Consider the following 24,388-nt stretch of genomic DNA (forward strand, 5'->3'; position numbering starts at 1 on the left):
TCTGACGAGAAAATCGGCCACGTGTTAGCAAGTACCTGTAGACATTATTAGGTTCAAAAACTATTTATACTTTATTCACGGCAAAACGAACGGTTTCTGTTGTAGCTATTTATATTTCTATCAAAGATATATAAATTTTGAACATTAATTTCGTCTTATTAATGAATAAAGTTTTATACAACATTGTTTCCAATTATGAAAAAGCTGAGTAACGTTAATTCAAAAACGAGAGACGATTGTTGTGGAAGAGTTAAAGAGCATAATTCTATTATTCCTTCTTCTCACCTAAATCGCGGCACCCAGATAAATTTTAGTAAAACGGGCTTTTTGATATTAAAATGTCAATCAACAAAATCAGAGTTTTTTTTTTCAACAATTTTACAATAATATTATATTAAATATCAAAATTGCCTAATAGTTACAACTCCTGGATCTTAAAGGAGAATGTTATCTTTTCGTGTGCCCCTAGTTCATTTCGTATTTGGCGTTGTACGAAAAATCACAAGTCGGATCGGCCCGAGTCGTGAGTCGAGCGTGATAGAATAAACACCAAGCTTTCTCTTCTTAACGAGAGCGGGCCTTAGCCTAGCAATGGAACACTGTTGTTACTTTACTTTATATATTTGAAATGGGCACACTTACTTCATCATTGTAGTAACAATTTCTCTCTTCAGCTCGGAAGGATTTAATACCGGACGTTGTGTAAGTCCGTTCCGGCAACACGGCGATCATCACTTCGGTTGCTGGATTCGCCATACGAACGGATGAATCCAGGTCCGGGACATTGTATGCGTTATCTACGAACACCTGTCGAAAGATATACAAACTATTCAGATGATAAAAATTCGTAAAGCTGGCATTAGTTGATTTAGATATAGATACTGCAATACTAATTCAATTGTATTTAATCACCTATGTAACTCAACTGTTGGAAGTGAGTGACTACTGAGTTACCTGCCATCGCGTCTCGGTAGAACCTACATTCTGAACCGATGGTAGCATTAAATTTAATTTAACTTGCAAATTGATGATTCAAAAGTACGTAAGTAACTTGAATAAAATGTATTGTGAATTTGTTTATTTGAATTAAAAAAAAATAAACTTGTATTTGAACACGTAAAAAATGTGCAATTTTTATGGATCAGAACCGTTCCGAAATCACGTTTATTTAAAAAAATGACTCAATCCGTGTTTTTGACCTAATCGTATATTTTTCTGCGAATAATACTTTCTTGTGCGTCATAATTCAAGCACTTATTGCTTTTATTTTACGTAGTCATCTTCGAGCGCTGTATGAAAACATATTTCAGCCTTTACTGCCTGCTTGACGCTAATCTGTGAAACCTTTTGCTGGTTTTATTTCTCTCGTCATGCAAGTAGTTCAAACGCTTTAAAGTTAGATGTCCTATAAGTGGTTTAACAACATTCCCTTAGGTCGTATTTTACGACGGAAACGTTTTGTGATGGGAATAGAAGCTTCTATTGCATTTAATTTTCTCTTTGATTATAACTTATCAAGAATTAGTTATCGCCCGCGGCTTTGCTCGTGGTTTAGAGGCTTGTCGTCATTATCTTGCCTTGTAATTCAAATTTGCAACTTAAACTTCATACCAAATTTCATCAAATTTAGTTCAGTAGCCTGGCCGTGAAAGAGCAACAAACAGACAGAATTACTTTCGGAATCATAATTTATAATATAGATTCGCTTAAATAGAAGAGTTAATACAAAATTCATAAAATCTTCAATTAATCTACCGTTCCGGATGGAGGATTTAGCAAATCTATCAAAAAAATATATATATCATCGTATTAAATTATCGTATTAAAATGTCTATACTAATGTTGTTTTTCTGTTTGTTTAAACGTGCTTATCTCAGAATCTAACAATCCGATTTGATAATTCTTTTTGCGTTGAATAGCCCATTTATCGAATTGATCGTGTAGACAATACAAAATTATGATTACACTAAACAGACAATGGCATGTAATAAACTTAAATAAACAAAATACTTTTTACTACAATAAATTAAAAAAAAAAATCTCCTCGTTAATCTACAGAATTATATTTAATCAAGAAATTATTTAAAAAGTATATAAGTATAAATGTTTACATAGTCATAAATATGATAAAGTCAGACTATCACTAGTGAGGGCACTAGCAGTTTCTGGGAGGATGGGAAACTGTATCATAGACAATATTCATTATGATTTATGGTATCATATATCATTTATGATATCATAGTCTTTATGATTAATGACTTAGCAACTGAATAGACCGCTTATAAAATTAACAAAGATTATCGGAACTATATAAATTTTTTTTTATTTGTAAAACAAACAGTATTGTTCATTTTAATAAATCACTTAAAACAAGGACCTATACCACAAAGTTTCCATATAAAAATAATATAGACGGTAAAATTTGTTAGTGCGGTTGGCATCGCAGATAACAGCTTATGTTGCTAACTAACTGAACCCGTGGCTCTGATCCGAACCCGCATGAAATTTATAAATACTTACAGCACGAAAACCTACACCCCAATTTTACCCCCTCCAGGGGTAAAATAAAAATAATGTAGCATTTGTTCTTACCCGGTAAATACTCAAACTGGTAAATACTCAAACAATAAAAGTGAAAAGAAAATACATATTTTTGTCCCTAAAATAATTCTGATGAAAATCTTTATTTGTAAACTTTTTTATTGATGCGATATAAAATAATTTATATAATAATGAAATACTGATATACGTAATACTTTATCTTTTAAAAGAGTTCCCCATATAAAACCACAAATTAATTAGAGATTATTCATACAAGTAGCTTAAGTATAATTTAACAAAAGATTATCATTTCTTTTGTATCAACATCCGGAATCCATCTTGATTCAAGCGAGCCGATTTAAGATCACTTTCTGCCTTAAATATTATTTTTATTAAATAATACTATTAAAATTAATAATTATTAAATTAAATGATTGTTTATTGGTTTTCTCTAATTTTACATTATTTCAACTACTATCAATCGTCCCGTTTCGACACATATGTGTATTTTATTGAGACCATAATCACAATTTACCAGATAGTTTGATATTTATGGTCAATTCTTAGCAGCGCTCCTTGTATCCTGATGTTATATATTCAATAGCATTATTCAATCAACAGGCTATATAATTTTAAAACATTTTTTTAAATCGGTGAGCTATTATCATTAATGCAATCACACGTATAAATTCTTAAGCTTTGTAATATTTAGTATATGTTATCTTTAAATTGCTTTTGAAATTTATCACCTCCTTCATATCAAAGTGTGTATATCAAATTGTATGAAACAGACATAATAATGATACTTTTAATGTATAAATTAAGTGATAATACAACTTTAAGCCTTAGTATAATCATTTTCTCGATAACAACGTATAAGGCTGAGTTCACCATAATCCGCGTTCTTCCTGTCCACCCGATAAATACTTACGAAGTCCTTGGTTCAAAACACAATACTTTACATTCATTTTACTAAAAACAATCTATTAACTGGAGAGAAAATTATACATTTCATTGTATAATGGATGGATTACAATCTCAACTTGAATAACGACTTGGTTGAGTTATACGAGGATGATAAGAAACCCGTGTGTAATGTACTCCAATCGGACCCGTCCTCTGATAGTGAATAGGAAAATGTCATAAAAATTTGATGGCACCTGATTAATCTTGTGTAAAGCCCAACTAGCTGGCTTGAGCGAGCCGCAAGGCTTTTCGATGTGACCAACCTTTACCAGAGGAGGTGGTGGAGGTGGTACAAAGCCATCCACAAAGAAGAAAGGGAAGAGAAAAGGCTGAATCATGGCAACGGCCCATCCACCGGACAGTCAAACTTGACAATTATGGTGATGCAGACTTTCCCGAGGCACCATAATTTGTCGAGTTTGACACTGCTTTGAGTAGGTCAATTTCGAGAAGATGAAGTCGGTTAAGTAGGTCAATTACGAGGTTGAGATCAATTCGATCCATGTTAAAATAATTTATATTGTAAGAAGTCTCACTTTATAAATTTAAGAAAACAGATACTTATCTAAACAAAAAGGCAGTGGTCAATGACTTCATGTTCCCTACTAGGATTATCAATCATGTGGCCATCATCATTGTAAGTTAGGAGAGAAAATTTAAATGATGTATCAATATTAGGATTACAAATTAAAAAAAAAAGTCTTTTCAGGAAATATTTTGCCAAATCTTTTATTACTATTACTATACGCCAATATATACTTTTAATCTAATTACTTTATTTACGTTAACTCTTACAGAATTAATGTCGGCACTGATATGTTTATTGCCAAAGCAAAATTCCAATAACACTAACCAATGATCCAAGGGAAGCAAAACTGGTACTATAATAATCAGTTGGATCCGTTTTCAGAATTGTTGTTAGTGCAGTCTGATAGCCGCAGGACGCAACTCGCCTCGGTGTTGGAAAACGAAATGATCTTATCCTGTTGAATTGATAATGGTATTAATATTTATTCCAAACTAAAATCGAATTGCAAGAACAACTTGTCCGGAAGATCGTGAGAAATCAGACAGTAATAATTATTGATTATAATAAATATAAAGGATACACTTGGTGAAAGGGCTTTGTGCAAGACAGTCTGGGTAAGTGTCACCCACTCATCAGACATTCTACCGCCAAACAGCATTACTCTGTATTATAGTGTTCCGGTTTGAAGGATGAGTGAGCCAGTGTAACTACATGCACAAGGGACATAACATCTTAGTTCCCAAGGTTGGTAGCGCATTAGCGATGTTAGGAATGGTTAATATTTTTTAAAGCGCCATTGTCTATGAGCGTTGGTGACTATTTACCGTCAAGTGGCAAATATGCTCTTCCGCTAACCTATACCATTAAAAAGAAAAAAAAAACGAAATAAAATAGCATTTCACGAAATGAATTCTTAAAAAATAACGCATTAGAATTGATGAAATAGAAACTTAATCGGATTTAATTTTAAAACTCATTATTGTCTGTTTGGATCTCGTCATTATTATTTTCAATTGAAAAGACCTATAATAATTTGAAAATACTAGAATGGGTAAAACGAAATAATACCAAGGATATGGTATCAATACTTTATTTTCTCTTCTCTAATTGAATGCGCTCGAATCGAAGAGTAAAATCATCGTCACGTTCCCGCTTGACACCTCCATAACCATCAATGGTAGATAAACAATGAATAGGACCTAAATTGTAGAGCGTAAATGACGCAACAAAAAAGGAATCTTATCATAAAGCTCGAATCACGATGCACAGAGGAGTTATCACAAAAAACAAAATTCAACCCCTTTTGCAAGATGGCGGCAACGCTAGGAAATCGAGGTCGATAATTTCAAGTTAAACTTTTCTCGATTCATTTGCATTTCTAACTGGATATAATGACTGGAGTACCAGTTATATTAAAAACAATCCATCCATATTATATCGACGGTTTAAAATCTGAGTGTTATAGTATAAACTAATGGTGCTTACGGTCTACACGTTACCCGGTAACATAACAATATAACACACCAGGGAAAACTCTGCCGGCTTAAATTAGTAACATTACAATTTTACTGGTACAATATTTTTCAATTGTGTTCACGTAATTATTGAAACAGAAACGAATTAAACCTTACACGTTATCAGGATCATCAACGGCGTAGTAATTGAAGGTGCAGCAAAGGTTGACACCTGTAAATATGTGCTGGAAGATCTGTTCGCAGCGGTACAGGGTGTTCTTCCACATACATCGCTCGATTAAGTTGCTACAGGACGACATAGGAGAGAGCTGGAAGGAAGGAATCTCATCATCATACAATTGTTGTGAAATATTTATTTTAAATCAAGAAAAGTATAATAAAGAGTGTTCATTTAATAGGATTTTTGATTTCTCATAGTCTGTCGAAATTGTCGTTATTATTCCAACAGCCTCATTGTTCTAGATACTAGCTTATAAGGTTATAGATCCAAAAACAATGGGTTCAATCACACCCGTGGCACAGAAAACACGTAAGGGCATTGTTCCTGTGCCCGATCTCTCTACTTTTGTACTGATTACCGTCCCATCGGGCTATAAGCGTGAACAGATAGAGGTGAACCTGTTCTTATTCGCGCACACACATAAATGCGTGCAAGATAACGTCATCAACGTCATCACAGTTCACAGTTGAGAACAGTTAACAATATTTGACAAAGCAATTCCAATCCGTTGCATTGATCAGGAAACTAATATTATTTTATTATTTGCTAGGCGTAATCGAACTCTTAAAAATAAAATGATAAAAGTTTTTTTTTATACTTCTGAGCTATTCCGTAACACTCGTAACTCGACGTAGAACAATGTGAAAATGTGAAATGTTATAGAGTCATATGCGACATTTTGTGATCATTACGAACATCGATTTGCCAATATGTTTCTCACAGAATAGCTATTAGAACTTACCAGTCTAAATAGATTTTCTATGGACATGTCGTTAAGGTCCAAAACGTCTTGCAGCTTGTGGAGGTCCCTCATCTGAGATGAATCGGCGTAGATCGAGGAATGTATTAAAGGAGCGAACTTAAGAGTCTTGAATATAAAATCAGAGGTAATATTTTCCGGAAGTGTTCTGGTAACAAATATTGAAAATATTTATAAAACTAATTTAAAAATAGAACATTCTTCTTATCCTTGACGCAAAATCATAACTAAAGACTAGTGTAATTACTATTTTATAAATAAATGATTTCTGTTATTTTATAAAATTAATAATAAATATCTTAATTTTATTTCCATTTTATCGTCATATTTTATTGATAAAGCCTTTGTTGGTTTTTGTTAAGCATAAGCAGTAAATCTACTCTATCAAATAATTATAATAATATATCATTTGTAATAAAATTATTAAACCCGCTTATAGTTGAAATATTTTGGAAAAACCATAAGATATTATATGAATTATATTAAAGATCTTTTAAAAACTTCATGGTTCATCCTCGTATGATTTCATGATTTCGTATTTATTATTGTTTAATTTTCAACCATACCAAAACTGCAAGTCGAAATTTCTAAATGACTTCCAACCTATAGAATAAAAATATAATAAATTCAATGCGAATCCTAAGATTCAATGCAATTAATTAATATAAGTAAATATAGAATTCAGAGTGGCTTCCTTACTCTCTTAATATAAATTGCGTTTCTGACAAGTATTAGGTATTTTCATTTCATTCAAAAATACATTTCATTTATAAGTTCTAAATTGAATTAATGACTGCATAATTGCGCTTTTATGATAGGGATTCAAGAAATGCCTAAAGTCACCATTTACCCTGGTAAGAGTTAAGCGATGTTTCGGTGTATAAATATACTGACATGTTAGTAGAAAAAGCAAGAGCAGCTCGTCTTGATATCATGTTCAAATCACATATCGTTACTGCAGGAAACGGTACATCCCATATAGCACCTTGAGTGCTCTCTATTACCTGAAAAGTTTAATTTCAAATTGTTACGTTACATTAAATAAAACATATACATACATTAACAGCCTGCAAATTTCCCACTGCTGGGCCAAGGCCTCCTCTCCAATGTGGGTTGATGGATACACATGATACATGTGGAATTGGAAAACAGAATTTCGTTGAAATTAGACACATGCAGGTTTCCTAGCGATGTTTTCCTTTACCACCGAGCACGAGATGAGTTATAAACATAAATTAAGCACATGAAAATTCAGTAGTGCTTGCCTCATCATCATCCTCCTGCCCTTATCCCAATTTTACTTGGGGTCGGCGCAGCATGTCTTCTTCTTCCATACTTCTCTGTCGGGCGTCATCTCACAAGTAACATTCTTTCTAACCATATCGTCTTACACACAATCCATCCATCGTTTCTTGGGTCGTCCCCTACTTCTATATCCATCCACATCCATTTTCAAAACCTTTCTCACGACATGGTCCTCATTCCTCCGCATAACATGCCCATACCTAGACAGCCGGTTTCCAGATAGCTTCTCGGTTACCGGTGCCACTTTCAAACTTCCTCTTATGTACTCATTCCTTACTCTATCCATTTGCGTAACACCACACATTCCTCTCAGCATTCTCATCTCCGCCACATGCAATTGTCTTTCAGTCTACCCTTTTATAGCCCAACACTCTGATCCATATAGAACAGCAGGTCTGACCATGGTCTTATAGATCTTCCCCTTAAGTAGTGCTTGCCTATATATACATTAATTATTTTACCATTCATTCATCATCGCTTGTATCTCCCAGTATATTATTTAGACCAATCGTGGGTCAAATCATACAACTGAATACATTAGGTACTGGTAACAAAATAAACTTTTTTTCAAAATGTTGTCATTTAAGTACAAGGAAGAAATAAAAACTAGAACAATTTCTTAACCTTATAATTCTTCTCATTTACGATGCACATGCCATAGCAGACACGATGAATTAAACTTATTTCCGGTTTGATATATCACACCAAATTAGAAAGGACTACACGTTTGCCCTTGATATGTTTGTCTTTGGAACTAAGCCTCCCAGGCGCCAGATGAAGCGATGGCAGGATGTCGTGAAGCAGTACATGAGAGCCTATGGACTTACACAGGTTGACACTAAAGACAGTGGATAGTGGATACTCGTAAGGCAGATCCTGGTAGTAGCCGGAATTCATAAATGCCAGACAAATGATTAATAATGTAAGAATAACTGTACGAGCGTGCACCTTGGTGCATCGGTTTTCATCCTAAATGGCCCATATTTATGATAATTATGGAGATCCTGTATTTCAAATCTTTTTTTATTAAAAATATTTTTTTCTATCACCTGTAGCTATTTATGTACCCAGTCATGTACGTAGCAATGGCGTGCAATACGTAAGAAACGTCCAGCGAGTTGGAGATTACGGTTACTTTTTATAATTTAGATATGATTAACTCGACGTCATTTATTTATCGTGGTTGGATTAAGATGTCGATGCCTAAAGACAGGTCCGTGCTCCTCGCATGATCATTTATAGCTTACACTTTATACTCAACGATTATCATCTATATTTTTCATGACTTTGCTTTAATTTAATGACATATCGTTTCTGATAATTGATTATTAACATTATCGTTGGACGGTTGAATTATTTTAGGCATTAGGCAGTATAGACGTAAGAGACCCTAGGCAAACCAAATATTGAAAAATAAGGTATTCAAATTTATTGTTAGTGAAATAGTTGAAAGTAAATATTTCTCTTATTCAAATAGGGTACCTTCGCATTGTAGTAAAAAATGTAATAATTATAAATAATGCTACGTTGTAATAGAAAATATATCTGACAGGAAGTTAGAAAAGAATAATGGGACCCTGAGACGTGTAATGCTTTCACCCCGAATGTTTAATCCGGTAAAATAAAATGTTTTTGGTCTAACACTAAGTGCAAAAAAAAATGTTCTACACGTAAGCAATCCTTTTTATAACATGTAATTTAATTGAAATTTGTTAGTACTACTACGATCGCCATATTTAAACGTATTAAAACAAAGGTACCGTTTGTATAGTGCGCAAAGTTTCATTGATCTAATTTGTCGGTATTAAAAATAATGTTCCATATTTAGAAACTTCTCCAGCTCGAACACACTTAAATCGGTAATCCTTATTAGAAATAAGGTCAGCATAGAAACCTACCCTAAAAATTTGATCAGTGACGACAGACTGACAGATCTGTAATACTCGCTTTAGTATGACGTTATCGAGGTCTCGACATTATCGCCTCTGCGTATCTCAGTCATAAAATGTTGGAAACCGACTTATTACCTAGACAGACAACACAGTGTATCCTTCAAATTACATAATTATTTTTTGTTATATCTGTCAATGTCACGTCTGTTGTTGTTGTGATGTCGGCGCAGCCTTTCTTTAACGTTCTGCTCTATCACGTAGCCTTTACCTTCATCCAACGTTTATTTCGTTCACCATCTTCCCAGACAGGCTATTAAAAGTACATCACACCTGACGAAAACTCTTCTTATCACATGTTACATACATATATGTATAATAATCGATTATGGATTAAGAAGTCGCATTTGAGATAAGGAAATCAAGGAAGGAGACTCTCTATAAATATTGTACTTAATACCGGAATAAGAAATTAAAGAATATTGACAGACGGTATTACGGTTATTAAATACAATAAAACAACTTACGGTAACAATAGGGTTCCTGGCATACCACCTGTAGGCTGTGATGACAAAGAATGCTGCACAAATCACGCTTATAAAAACCGCGAGACCCCACACACTTCTGGCAAAGGAAACCACTTTTAATATCTTTGCTTGTAAATTACTATAAGACTATTTTTAAATTAATAGTAATATTGTCTTTGTATAATACAATCAGTTTTGAAAGTATTAACTCGTATTGAGCTTTAAATACCGTACGATACGCGTCTCTTTCCTGTATACATATGTATATCAAAAATAATTCATAAAACTCTAAAACTGCTCGACATAATTGATAAGTATTAAAGTAAAACTAAATTACAGATTAAAATTAATTAGTCCATTGAAATGTTACATTGACTGAACATTTCCTAGAGGATGCGATTTTATTTGTGGGACATGTAGGGGGTGTCAATACAACCTTAACCCCAAGTTTGTGGGGTTGGCGCCCTTGTCCCCAGCCCGCCATCTTGAAAAAAGGGGTGGAAACATATTTTTAACTATATCTTCGAAACTATTAATTGTACGGAAAATTTGTAAAAACATAATTTGTATCAAATCGTTGTGGCTACAATTATGTCTATATGACTTTTTACCATAAACTTAAAATTTAAAAAGTTATAAGCAAAAAAGTGAGAAAATTTGCTCAAAATTTTTCATTTTTGCTTAATAACTTTTTTTCTGTTCAATTTAGCACAAAATTAGTTCAGTACGAATTTATAGAGCAGGTCTCTCTGAAAATTTTACTCTAAATTTTTCTGCTAAAAAAAACAGAAAAAAAGTTATTAAGCAAAAAAGAAAATTTTTGAGCAAATTTTCTCACTTTTTTGCTTATAACTATTTAAATTTTAAGTTTATGGTAAAAAGTCATATAGACATAAATGTAACCACAACGATTTGCTACAAATTATGCTTTTACAAATTTTCCGTACAATTAATAGTTTCGAAGATATAGTTAAAAATATGTTTCCACCCCTTTTTTCAAGATGGCGGGCGGGGGACAAGGGCGCCAACCCCACAAACAGGGGTTAAGGTTGTATTGACAACCCCTTCAAGTCCCACAAATAAAATCAAGTCCTCTAGGAAATGTTCAGTTTGGCCCTAAAATTGTAACATTTCAATGGACTAAATATAATATATTAATTTATATAATACATTGGACACTACAACATATTTATAAAGTTACATACTGAATCAAGATTTTCTCTTATCAATTAATCAGCGTTAGTAATGTTAACGTTCCAAAAGCAGACTTTATCCTACACCCTTACGGAACCATTAACCTCAATTATGTTATCGCAACTATTAAGAAGGAAGCGAACTTATAGATCAGTAGAAAACGTCTCAGTTTTTGTAACAAACTTGTGTTTTACTTAAGCGTAGGTATATATATACAAATAAGAAAACCACATATTCAAATTTGACCTTGAATTTTATCCACTTCAGAAATTATCAACTTACGCAACATATATGAATACAGCATCTTAATATTACTGTTCTATATTCTTCTGCTAGCTGTACCATTAATGCCGAGCATTTATAATTCATATTGAACCTTTTTGCAAGATCAAATACAGTAAACATTACAACTAGTAAGGCGCAATCATCGTCGTATAAGTACAACATAAGTTCCATAATTTAAAAAAAGACTACAAACAAACCTTTCTGTAGCAGTCAGCTCTTCCATAGCGATATATTTAAAGCCATGAAGATCTGTTCTCTTGCAAAATTCCATGAACTTCTTAACGCAGTAATTCCATCTAGACAATCTTTTCGGAGAAGGCAAGAAGTTGTTCTTAACTTTCATTGTAACACGTTTGTTTTGACTGCAATTAACCATTTCATTAAATCAATGAAACATAATCTAACGTACGAAGAGACCGGCCAATCGACTGTCCATCCAGAATGAATAATAGGTGTGAAATGTCATACGAACACATGCCTGTAATTATAAGGCTTTGATCGAACAGATACGTCAACCATGTATAAAATAGGAGGGGTCTTGAAAACTATCGTTTAATTATTTAAAAAAATTAAGACAATATTTACTTCGATATAAACCGAAAAATTTCGATAAGAACATGCTAAATATACTCTTGAACCAAAAACTTCCAGATAATCTACGAATATTTTCAATTGTTTCAACTGTCTTCATTTGTTCTTGTGTTTTCAACGCAAGAAATTTATACTCGAACACAATAATAGTAAACGATCACAATCAATTTATATATTGGCAAAAAAAATATTGTATACCATAGAATTAAAATATACGGAATAATTGTAAATATCGCGTAGAACATTTAAGGAAAATTATTTATGGTTCTCGTTTATCAAGATAAATAATCGAATGCTATCATTAAAAACACATAAAAAACAATAAACCCGGTGTTATTAATAATTCAAATAGCTTTACATTGTACCGTGTACGGTATTTAAACCCGCGTCCTTGACGGCATATCATTAAATATTCAAACTAAATATTTCAATCGGTGTGTTTAATTTGAAAAGTAAACACGAAAAGATATACCGGTATATAGTAATTATTTATCTATGGCACTATTCGTGTACAATTTAACGTTCTATGACTTTATTCAGGACAAAACCGGTTCGAACCGGTCACTTCGAACATGAGGGACGGTAATTTAAATTTATGAGAGCCATGCAACCTACGACCTTAACTGAGGTCTAAATACAATTACATGTGCCACTTATGAATTTGAAGTTCAAGTTCATACCATTTTTGTACAAGGTAAATTCGCTAATTAAATTTGATACAAAAGGTATTTTTTTGTAGATATTCGTAGATTTTCTTGAAGGTTATGTCTATGTTGTATAATTATAAGAGTTATAATAGAGAGATAATTACTCAGTCTAGTGTCAACTAGATAAGTTTATTTCTAATTTTGAAACATCACTTTCAACTCATAATAAAAACATATAATGTGGGATTATTTATTAATCTCTACATTTTTGTACATTTATATATTACAGATTTATAATCTGTATTTTGTGAACACATACAAGCATCATTTTTTTCATTTATCTTATAATAAAATATTTATAAAATTTTATTTTAAAATACAAATATTACAATAAATTTTATACAATCAAAGTAAATATAAAATATTAACTCTAAAAAGGACCCTATGATTAAGGCCATATGGCTATTTAAAATGTATGAATATTTAAAACTATATTATGTAGATTGAGACGCCTGACAATCTCATGGGAGACTAGCCAACTACGCAGGACAAATTATAATTCACACAGAAAAACCCAAAAACTTTTTATCAGACCGATCTGGGTGTTGGAACCCAGAACCTAGGCATCTGCGACTTCATATCTATCCGCAATACCAACGAGGTAGGCCTCGTTAAAACTATACTATCTAGGTAAATGCGGGGTGCATTTAATTATTAGTTATTGCGTATTACATAAGATAAAAAAACAACTGTGCTATTCTGTAAGAACTCACTGCGTATCTCACTTGTGAAATTGTTGAAAAGCAAACGACGGTGATACTATATTTTATTGCGAATATCGTTTAATGTTATATTTGTTATGTCGTACATCACTCTTCGATCACGATCGTGTTCTGCGGTGAGTACCGAGTTCATTATTACATAATAGTTCACTGGTATATATAAACAATACATACAATATTTACCTAATTACATTTTATTAATATACGTATAACTGATATTAACGGAACTTATGTTCGAATTTTAAAAATGATTTATCTGATTTGAAACTTTCACAGATTGACAGTAAAGATAACGTTTAGATGCATCAATGTATAAAAACGTACTGTGTCTTTAGCTCGATTTCATAAAAGAGCAAACGGGGTTAATTCGGTACACATGGAATGCAAAGCACCTTTAATTTTCTGACCAATCAAATCGTCTATCGGTCAAAAATAATTTCAAGCACGAGATATAATAAACCTTATTTATATATTCCCATCAACATCATACATTATATTAACACACACACATGCATATATACACTCTATTTTATAATATTCTAATAATATATAATATCACAATTATGAAATATTCGAAATTCAATGACATTTAATTAAAAAAATATTTAGAGTTAAAGTTTCATAACGAAATAATTATACCTGGTATTCCATTAAAATAAACATTAACTTGCCGAATACATTACCAATAAAAACAATAAGTACTAATCTATTTCTACGAGGCCGGTCGTAAATCATCCGAGCCAACTAGCTTAAACTGCATTGTTAGAGACATGCGAAAATTACTCATTCACAAGACGTCTCATTTTTTCTCTTTCCCTCCTACGAGACGAACTCACAACACTAGATGGCGCTCAGATCACCAAAATAAAACACGTACCTAACTTTGCTAAAGTTCTATAAAACGATAATTATTTTTAATTGAACTATTGTTTTGTTATTTAAATTTAAAAAAAGAAAGGAAAATATACTGATATTTAATATCAAAATGTTCGGATATGTTATTAATACGAAAGAAGAAAAAACCGTTAGGCAGTTTTTAATTATTTATTAAAATTGGAGGACACTATGATTCACTCGCAGTTTCAATTGCCATATCGATCCGACCTACTTACTGAACTTTTAGAACTAGATGCATGCAACCCGAGGCACGTGTAAATTACGCATGCGTATTGACATTGCGACTTATTGATACTATGAATTTGTTTTGCCATTCCGTTTTACATTTACATCTTAATATCGGTCAAATTATTTGCAAAAATAAAATTTCACCGTGTTTGTTTTTTATTTTCGGAATATTAATATTTATATTTCTGAAGTCTTAGTAAGTTACTACTAAATGCTATATGAATAATTGTTACAAAGAAATGTTAATAATGAATAGAATAAAATTAAAAGTACATGATTGGATTGCTTGGTCCAAAATATTATCCAGGACGTATATAAATTATTTTAACAATTTAGTTTCAACGCGACCTTTGATTACGTATTTATATATCTAAAGCGTATTCCTATATTACTGTATTGGAGTAAATACAAATAAACAACGTTGACCTTGAATATTTATGATATCATTGTACTCGATCTTGAAATTGATTTATATTGATTATTCGCTATGGATCGAAAAATAATTTATTCTGAACGTCACTATTATTATACTTAAATACTTATGTCGTGCCTTCGATTCCAGTTCTGATAACAGCTTATGCTATCAGAACTGGAATCGAAGGCACGACATAAGTATTTAAGTATAATAATATTATTTAAGAAATATATTATATAGAAATTCTAAATTTTGATTACTTTAACTTCTAATGCAATTGTAATAAGGTATAAATCGTGATATTCTACCGTTTTATAAAAATACAGATTATACAAATACACATTAACATAAAATATAGCAATATTTATGATAAAAACTCAGGTCTTTATCAATCTAAATCAAAGCCTGAACTAAATGAAAATGTTTAGAATTATTTTACTAATTGAACAAAATTTGAATAGTATCTTTAGTCGATGAATAATTATTATTTTCCTACAACTACAGTATCGGAACGTAGTATTTGCAACGGATGTGATGCTTTACAGCGTCTGCTACGAAAACATGAGAAGTGCTCGCTACCAGCACTAATCGTTGAAGCTGCACTTTTATTCGCAGTGACAAAATGACTTCTTCTCAAACAATCTCACTAAGTCTTCTCAGGTCTCAGTTATATCTTTCTGAACCGGCTGTAGATTTTTGACAAGCGTAATGAAATCTTTAATATAAATCTGTATTATAATATAAAAAATTAAAAGTTATTAGTTAAACGTTAAAGCTTTATGACTACTCACGTGTTAACGTATTACATTACAACGTTACGAGCCAGTCGCCATCTTTGAATTATTAATTTAACAAAATATGTATCAAGAAACATAACAATGATAAATCCGTTACTATTATATTTTAATCGATTGTATAAGAAAATTAAGCAGAATTAACTAATTTACTCTCATAAACCAATAATATATATATATATATATATTTAAAAAATATGTTATATATAGCATATAACTTATTTAAGGAAGCCGTTCCAAGAAAATCACATCACACTTACATAAATTCTAACAAATGTCTTTACATAAAAAATAATAATTAAATGATACATTAAAGGTACATCTCAATAAAATTGATATATTTAATGTATTGTTGGAAACATATTAAATACCAATCACCCTTAGTAATACCATCAACCTTACTTCAACTACATCTCGCCTTATTTATTGAATTTAGTTCTTAAGTAATTGAATATAAAACTTAAAATTAACTGGCATATTTTAAAGCAAAACAAAATAAATTCATAGCGTCAATCAAAATTAAAATACACAATTTAGGAGTATAAAAAATATTATATACTTAAATGTTCTACTTAAAAATGTCAAATACAATTTTAGCCTTTTTTAGTAGACCCTACTAAAAATCTGTCATGATAATATCTACAATGTATCAAATTTAAGTTTACTTAATTTTTCTCTTACAACATTAACTACGATATCGTAAAAACAATTTAAAAATAAAAAGTGGCACAATATATCTTTTTTTATATTTATAAATAAAATAATCTTAAGATATACATAAATAATGCCAAAATTTTGAAATTCGAATGATTTAATAACACTTAAGAATTAATTATTAATTTCATACGTTTCAAACAACAATGTAGTAAAAAAATATTTTAGTCAATTCAATCTGAGATTCCTTAAAGCCAATCATTCAGAATTAAATACCAAGGAACTAATCAAGTTTTTAAATAACGTAAAAAAATGTCGATTGGTCTCGTACAAATGCTTACCGAAATTTTATATCAAATGAATTACATATTTTTAATATCACATTCAAAACTATACATCCATATAACACAAATATATGTATACTCGGTAACTAAACTATCGTCCATATATCACTAACTAAATAACAAATAACAGTAAGCTAAAACTAACTAAAATAAACTTTCATTCGATGTTAAAACTTTGGGAAGTCAGTCTTCAATGTCAGTTGGGTATCAAGGAGTCCAAATCCGTAACATTGCTTACGAAATTCGGCCATTTCTTAATAATATTAAACAATTCGTCGCCAGGACTTAGAGTAGACATCAACTGTCTATGCGCAAAAAGTTTATAGTCCTTGACTAGTTTTCGTAATTGAACGCCCCGCTTGATAATTTTCTGGCAGGCTTCGAGCTGCTGCTTCGACGGTGGATCGTTGTTGAACGTACCTATGAAAGCTATTCCTATACTGTACTTATTGTAGCCCTTTGTATGGGCGCCCTCGTAATCCCAACCTCTGCCGTAGTAGATGGACCCGTCGCCGCCGACGAGGAAGTTGTAACCGATGTCGTACCAACCACGGGATTCGATGTGGAACGACTGGATGAGACGTACGCGAAGTACACATTGACTCTGGAATAACGAATACACAAAAACTATAGAAACATATATTCTATAATTATATAATAAATATAGCTACGTTTAATTTAGAAAAATAATAGTAATACATTATTATTTTAAGTTATATACTTCATGTTAGTAAAGCCGAGATGGCTTCATGTTTAGAATACGTGAATCTTAACAGGAGAAGGTGACACGACTGAGTTTTCATGTGCCTATTTGTGTTTTCAATTCAACTCGCGTTTGGCGGTGAATGAAAACTTCGTGAGGAAACCTGTGTTTTGTGTAAATCTCCCTACAGTATATCCACCAATCCGCTTTCCGGAAGTGTGATGAAATTAAATCCTAACCTTTTCCTCAACCGTAGAGGTTTCCCCAAAAACAGATTTCGATGGTCCCTGAGTTGACTATCAACGGCGAGACCCCGAATGCCCACGCCCGATATTTTGCACCCCTGGATTAAAACTAAGGGGCTAAGCCTAGTAGTCTAGTCAGGCCGTTCCTTCGAATAACTTAATTCAGAAATTACTAGTTAAATATATTATTGAAAAATATGTAATATTTTATTCAAAGCATAAGAAAAAAAAATAAAAAACATTACAAACTGTCCGCAAAGAAGCGACAAATACAATACGGGTAGGGGGGTACGAGTAGGTTATCATCAAATAAAGCCCAAAAAGATGTACAAGAGGCGACCTAATCGATAAGCGATATGTTCCAAACATCCATACATTGGTATATAAAACATACTTTTATAGACATACATATAAATACGTTATAACACAGACAGCTTAACTGGAAATAAAAAGATAAATGTATCATAATAATTAACAACATAAACTCAAAAAACTAGATAGCAAGATAGTTTATGGTTATTTTTAGACTAAGCTCGAGGTCAGTACCATTTAAAATGTATCACGTTCTCATCCATGTTTGATTCAGGCAATGGTGATATAGTATTAAAAAAAAAGTATAAAGTCAGTGCATATGCCTGTATAAAGTAAATATACCGCTCCAATTAAGCTTAAGGCTTGTGCTTGGAGTGAAGACGACAATAGCTCAGGGTCAGGATCGAACCTGCGAATAATTACATCGCTAGGCCCGCCAACTATTGCGTTACTGACGCTTTCAGATATTTACGGTTTGAAATAGAAAGCAGAAAGCAATCACCACCGTCATAGACACCATCTACATACAATAAAATTGGAGTGTCTGTATGTAATATTAAAATAACCACTTTTTACTAAATGCATATGTATGTTTGGTAGATATACCAAAATAACATTTTCTACGATTCTTGTCTATCTATCTGCTTGTTCCGGCTAATCTCTGAAACGGCTGGACCGATTTTGACGGGGCTTTTACTGGTAGATAGCTGGTGCAATAAGGAGTAACTTTTAAGTTATAATTATATATAAAATAATAATAAAATCACGCGGCAATGTCAAAGTACGGTCCAGTACCGCACGTTGCCCTAGCGCATGCCACCACTCTGCCGTCACGTCGGGCTCTTGCCACCGACGACTTAATATCACAAAAGCTGCGTTATGGAGAATTTATAAGTTATAGTAAAATCTGCGAACTGAACAATAACTTTTTTGCTATATTCAAACGCGCAAGAAGTCGCGGGCACAGCTAGTAAGAAACATTAGTCAGTCCACACATCGCCATTGCGCCACAGATTTTGAGAACTAAGAAGTTATGTCCAGAATCCAGTGTCCAGTTACACAGACGTGTGTAGACGGACTTACAAAGAGCTCTACATAATAATTTAGTTAATAATTATTTTTGATATTGCAATGAGATAAGATAATTATTGTGATTTAAACTACTAACCGAATACTCATACGGGTACTTGAGATAAGCTGTTCTTAGATATAGACAATATTAACCGGATGAATGAATTTATATAACGCATATAAAATGTTTCATGTAATATAAATGTTAATGTATATAGAACACACGTGTCTGACATATATATACTGTATGTAAATATATAACGACATATACATAACTAAATTGAAAGTAACTGACAGTTTTAAGCAATATTATGCAACCATTATTAATAATGGTTGCATAAAATTGCTTAAATTACATAATAACAAAGTCTAGTTTTGGTAACATTTAATAAATAATTTCTGATTTCCAAGTGATGCATGAATTATAACTATGTTTTATATAAAGTATTACGATAAAATATGAATGAAATGAATTAAATGTTAACGCGCTAAGTAATATATCACTTAAATAATCGTAAACTATCGAAGTGTACCTGATTTGTGAAAATATGTTCATAAGATTTAATAATATTTCGTACAGAGAGAAGCAAACGTGACTTTATTTAAACTATTTAATGTTAAATGTTCAATTTTGAATAATGGAACGCTAAAAATATATTATACGTATACACTAAAGCGTCACGATCCTATTCAATTCCTAAGCAATCTCTAGCTCATCAAACATAATAAAATATTAATAACGCTTTAGCAATGACAATATGGAAAACTCAAACGTCCTGTAATTATAAATAGAGTATATTTTCGTATCTTCAATTTCATTATACAACTCATGTGTGTCATAAAAGAATTCTTCAGTTTATTGTGTTATGCACACAAACATGGTAATTGAAAAATATTGTCTACACAGCAAGCATAGAACAATATAATTAAATACTTTTTTCCTGTTATGTTAATAGCAACAAACCCATAAACATACCTAAAATACATAAATTTATTTATATAATATATTACTATTTAAAAATATAATAAGATATTTAAATTAAGAACGACATTTTTATGACACAATATTACTATATTATTATTAGAACTTCAGTTCCGATATATATAAATAATCGATCAAAATTCTTCAAGAAGACTATCATATGTCTTATAATAATAATTTTAATAATAAAATATCAGATAGTATGTCCCATCGCCCATAGACAATTGTACATAAACCACCAATGATCTACTAACAATATGAACTGTGTCATATCCACAAATAGCTACCGTACTAACCGTTAAGACCAGAAAACACCAATCAAATAATGCTGGCTGGAGATAGAATAATTGATAAATCAACTTATCCAAATAAGATTACAAAAGCTTTACCATCAAGAAGGCAGTATAAAAATTATTCTACAGGGTGTGATCAATTCCCATCTTATAGCAATATTTAAAATGAATACAAACATACCGAGGTATTGCATATTTACCAACTAACCTGAGTTAAACATGTTTCGGTAGCTGTGTGCATAATAATAACCCATGGCACCGGTTGATCTAATTTATTCAATGGTTTTTCTACAGGCTGGGCTAACCAGTCTGTTCTTGAAACTATCCTTAAATGATCAGGAGCTATTAATAGTGGATCACCTGAAAAACCATAACCGTTCAATATATTTATTGTTTTAAACATTACATAATTGATAAAATTAACTGATTAAAAACGATAGCAGTAATAATAGTATAAATATAATATTAAATACACAATGTGAAAGAATGGTTATGGGAATAATGTCTTTTATTTATAAAGCAAATTACTAGTTTTCATCATACATTAAAACAGTCTCATTACTCATTATTATTAATAAGTTTCTGTAAAAAAAATATCTTTTGATTTTTATTGATAATTATTATCAATGATTTTATTTTAAATTACAAAAAACAGTATTTTAATAATCATGATATCAGCAACAAATCATACAATCAATTCAAATGTTCTTATCACTTAAAATATATAAAGTCAATAAATAAATACACATGCACATAAATAATATATGGCAGATTGATTAGGGGATGGCCCCAGTATCGAAAAAGTCCCTCAATTAAATTATACATTTCAAATATCTCCTAAGCAAAATTTGGGGAATTACATTAATATTAGATACATACATCAAATTTTGTTCTCCAATTGATATATTGCATATTTTTACAAATGTGTGTTTTCAGTTCTTCATTATTCGGTAATGAAGAATAAAAAAAAGAACATTAGGTAACATCGATGTAATAAAAATAAATAATTTGGTATGACAACAGTATGTTGTATTAAGTTGATCATTACCATTACCATATAAGAAAGGATAAGCAGCTATTGCATCTCTCATAAATCAGAAAAAAATTAATTACTTTTCACTAACTTTATAATTATTACTATCAAACAATCATACGAATTTTGCAGCCCCTTACTCAGGTGGAATTTTGAAATATAAAATTTATGTTAATTTTTTCTGCCTAATATGCATAGTCCATAAAAGTTTTGTACTTTTAAAATGTTTATTACTGTTATGCAAACGTTACAGGAAAAAATCTTTGGCATCAAAACAGACAGCTTACTTTTTTAATTTATTTTATTAAAGAAATGCATATAAATTTCACGAAAGTATATCTGTGAAGTAAGATATAGTATATGAATCAAAATAGTACATGAAATAACATTAACACACATTGAATGAAACAAAGCATTTTGTAGTATCATACCTTTTTTATTGCATTGCATGCAAAAATTTTTCAGGCACTTCTTGTGAATTTTATTCTTCTTCACAATGCAAATCATTCCATCACCGACAACATCTTTTGTTAGTAATGAATAAAAAATTGTCAACATTAATGGTAACAGAATCACTAATACTAAAATGACTTGAAAATTTTCATGACAATATCCCACCACCGTTGTATCGGCTGAAATAAATAGTCATATGTCTATATTTCATGAAAATTCTTATATTAAGTTGTTGACAACAATGAAAACATAGTTTGGTTAGTTACAAACAAAGGTTCATCTCAATTTTATAGGACTTGGTAAGTAACCAATATTATCCTTACATAAAATGACTAATTTAAACTATCAAGGAAAAAGATTTAATTTACAAAACATTTTTTCAAGTGGTCACTAAAGGGAGATAGAAAGGTGATGCAACTATTTCCTATGTGAATGATATGCCACTTAATACTACTACTAGTTTCTCAAACTTAAGAGGATTGTAGTAGCCAAAACATATTGCTGTTTTATAGGTCATCTATGGAGGTGAGCTAACACCTACTACCAAAGAAATTCATGCCTAAATATAAATTTTTGTTAGCACAATCCAGAATTTCATAAATAATAGAATGCAATGTTCATTAACATATTAATTATAAACATTTGATAGTGGAATTGATTTAAATTAAGCAAGATAAGGAATAGAAAGTTTTCTGAAACTAGACACAATATCAAGTAATTATTGTATAGCATAATGGCTATAGCTATTTACCATCTCACAAAGTGTTAAGTACTATATCCACCAGATTACTTTATAGCATTAGACTATGATATTGTTTTATTTAAAATGTAAAGATACTTACTGTGAGATTCAGATGTTTTAAAGTCTGTTTGCGGATTGGTTTTCTTTTGTTGCTCGCTTTTATGTTGTAATACAATTACAATTGCAACAATACTTCCTATTACTGTGAAACAAACTGCAGAAAATGTAATCTTATGCCACAGTAGTATCTGTTCTTTCTTTATTACTGCAATATGAAATTTCTATTATAGCATATAATATATACTAAAATTTTGTGTATATATCAAACCAATTTATTAATTAAATCTTTTATTGTCTACCTTGTTAGTCAGCTCTTTGTTTTTTAATATGACCTCGGTCATTTCAATTTACTTGTAACATGAACAGTTTTTTCTAATTCAAAAAATTAATATTCAAATGAGTCGAATTTTGGACAAAACACTAAGGAGTGCAGAAACTAGAAATAACAGAAATGTTCTCTTTCAAGGTATGATATGAAGAAACAAGGAAATTGAACGACTTTTTTAGCTAAGCCTGCGAAAAACTTACATGTACCAGCAAACTTTCCATTATGGAGATGGTGAGAATTAGGGTCGATTTCGTCTTCCGTGCTACTGTAAGCAGCATTATCTACTCCAGATTTATTATGAATCACTTGTTTTATTGTCACAGGTCCATTAAAATACGTGTTGTTACCAATTTGCACATTGTCTGAATTTGAAACTGTTACTGTACCAAATACTGGAACAGTATTTTGAAGTAAATTTGCGGGAATTGTTGATTTATTGCTTCGTGAAACTTTTTGTATTTTATTATTGTGATCATCTTCACAATCACTACTTTCGGTTATTTGTATATCACCTAAATCTCCCACAACTTTTGTAGAGTTAATGTTATTTTTATTTGAACAATTTGAGTTCAAAGCCATCTTAGTTTCCTGTTTTCATATTTTCTATATCTAGAACATAAATTATTAGTAAATAAACAGGGCAGCTTTTATTTACACAACGAAATTATAAATCTATAGAACTATAAACTCAATCATGATACAGATAATAATTGTAGTGCTACGATCATGCTGCTGTAGCCTGTAGGTATGGCAGAATACTATTTTATCATATTAAGCATTCGGTATAGTAAAGATTAAATAAAGATTAAAGAGCGAATTAAATTCATTAATTTTATTTTATACAACATTAAAATGAAAACACGAGGCCACAAAAAATTTAAAAACTGGTAAAGTTTTATATTTCAGTATTCGAATAGTCGAATGCGTCTTCCTAAGTGGTGGAATAAAATCGAGTAAGTTTAATAAGACTTAATTAATAACCAATGGCAGAAAACTTAAGCCACAAGGGATATGATAAAATCCAATCTTCCTATATCAATTGAATTAATTTCGTAACTCACTCGTATTGATGACCGATTTACGACATTTTGATACGTGTATCCCATCAATTTTATAATTATTA

The 24,388-nt window shown here is 31.2% G+C and overlaps 2 protein-coding genes across 3 annotated transcripts in view; both read right to left on the reverse strand.

Moving 5' to 3' along the window:
- LOC113403861 (sodium channel protein Nach-like) overlaps positions 1-12,318 on the reverse strand; it is a 44,825-nt gene extending 32,507 nt beyond the window's left edge. The window contains exons 1-7 of the mRNA XM_064220382.1: positions 11,889-12,318; positions 10,213-10,309; positions 7,386-7,495; positions 6,474-6,639; positions 5,668-5,819; positions 4,361-4,490; positions 643-807 (exon numbers count right to left, since the gene is read on the reverse strand). Coding sequence (XP_064076452.1) covers positions 643-807; positions 4,361-4,490; positions 5,668-5,819; positions 6,474-6,639; positions 7,386-7,495; positions 10,213-10,309; positions 11,889-12,067 — 999 coding nt within the window. The 5' untranslated portion in view covers positions 12,068-12,318. The remainder of the gene's footprint in view (positions 1-642; positions 808-4,360; positions 4,491-5,667; positions 5,820-6,473; positions 6,640-7,385; positions 7,496-10,212; positions 10,310-11,888) is intronic.
- A 4,747-nt stretch (positions 12,319-17,065) lies between these two features.
- On the reverse strand, positions 17,066-23,990 carry LOC113403885 (peptidoglycan-recognition protein LE-like). Of its 2 annotated transcripts, XM_026644513.2 has the most exons (5): positions 23,466-23,990; positions 22,978-23,142; positions 22,114-22,314; positions 20,858-21,009; positions 17,066-17,647 (listed from the first exon to the last, which is right to left on the reverse strand). In XM_026644513.2, exons 1-5 carry the CDS (start codon positions 23,842-23,844, stop codon positions 17,240-17,242), a joined length of 1,305 nt encoding a protein of 434 aa, XP_026500298.2. In that variant the 5' UTR covers positions 23,845-23,990; the 3' UTR covers positions 17,066-17,239. The 2 variants fall into 2 exon arrangements, with proteins under 2 accessions (XP_026500298.2, XP_026500299.2); XM_026644514.2 differs by lacking the exon at positions 22,114-22,314 and having other exon boundaries at positions 17,068-17,647.
- Between the last annotated feature and the right edge of the window lie 398 nt (positions 23,991-24,388).

Source organism: Vanessa tameamea, chromosome Z (assembly GCF_037043105.1).
Source record: "Vanessa tameamea isolate UH-Manoa-2023 chromosome Z, ilVanTame1 primary haplotype, whole genome shotgun sequence".
Taxonomy (NCBI): domain Eukaryota; kingdom Metazoa; phylum Arthropoda; class Insecta; order Lepidoptera; family Nymphalidae; genus Vanessa; species Vanessa tameamea.

What these genes read in the sequence shown, in the direction of transcription:
- LOC113403885 (XM_026644513.2), bottom strand. Translation starts at nt 23,844, where the DNA reads ATGGCTTTGAACTCAAATTGTTCAAATAAAAATAACATTAACTCTACA. An exon ending in TGGAAAGTTTGCTGGTACAT is followed by an intron (nt 23,143 to 23,465) that starts GTAAGTTTTTCG and finishes TTCATATTGCAG; the next exon opens with TAATAAAGAAAGAACAGATA. An exon ending in CCGAAACATGTTTAACTCAG is followed by an intron (nt 17,648 to 20,857) that starts GTTAGTTGGTAA and finishes TCGTTATTCCAG; the next exon opens with AGTCAATGTGTACTTCGCGT.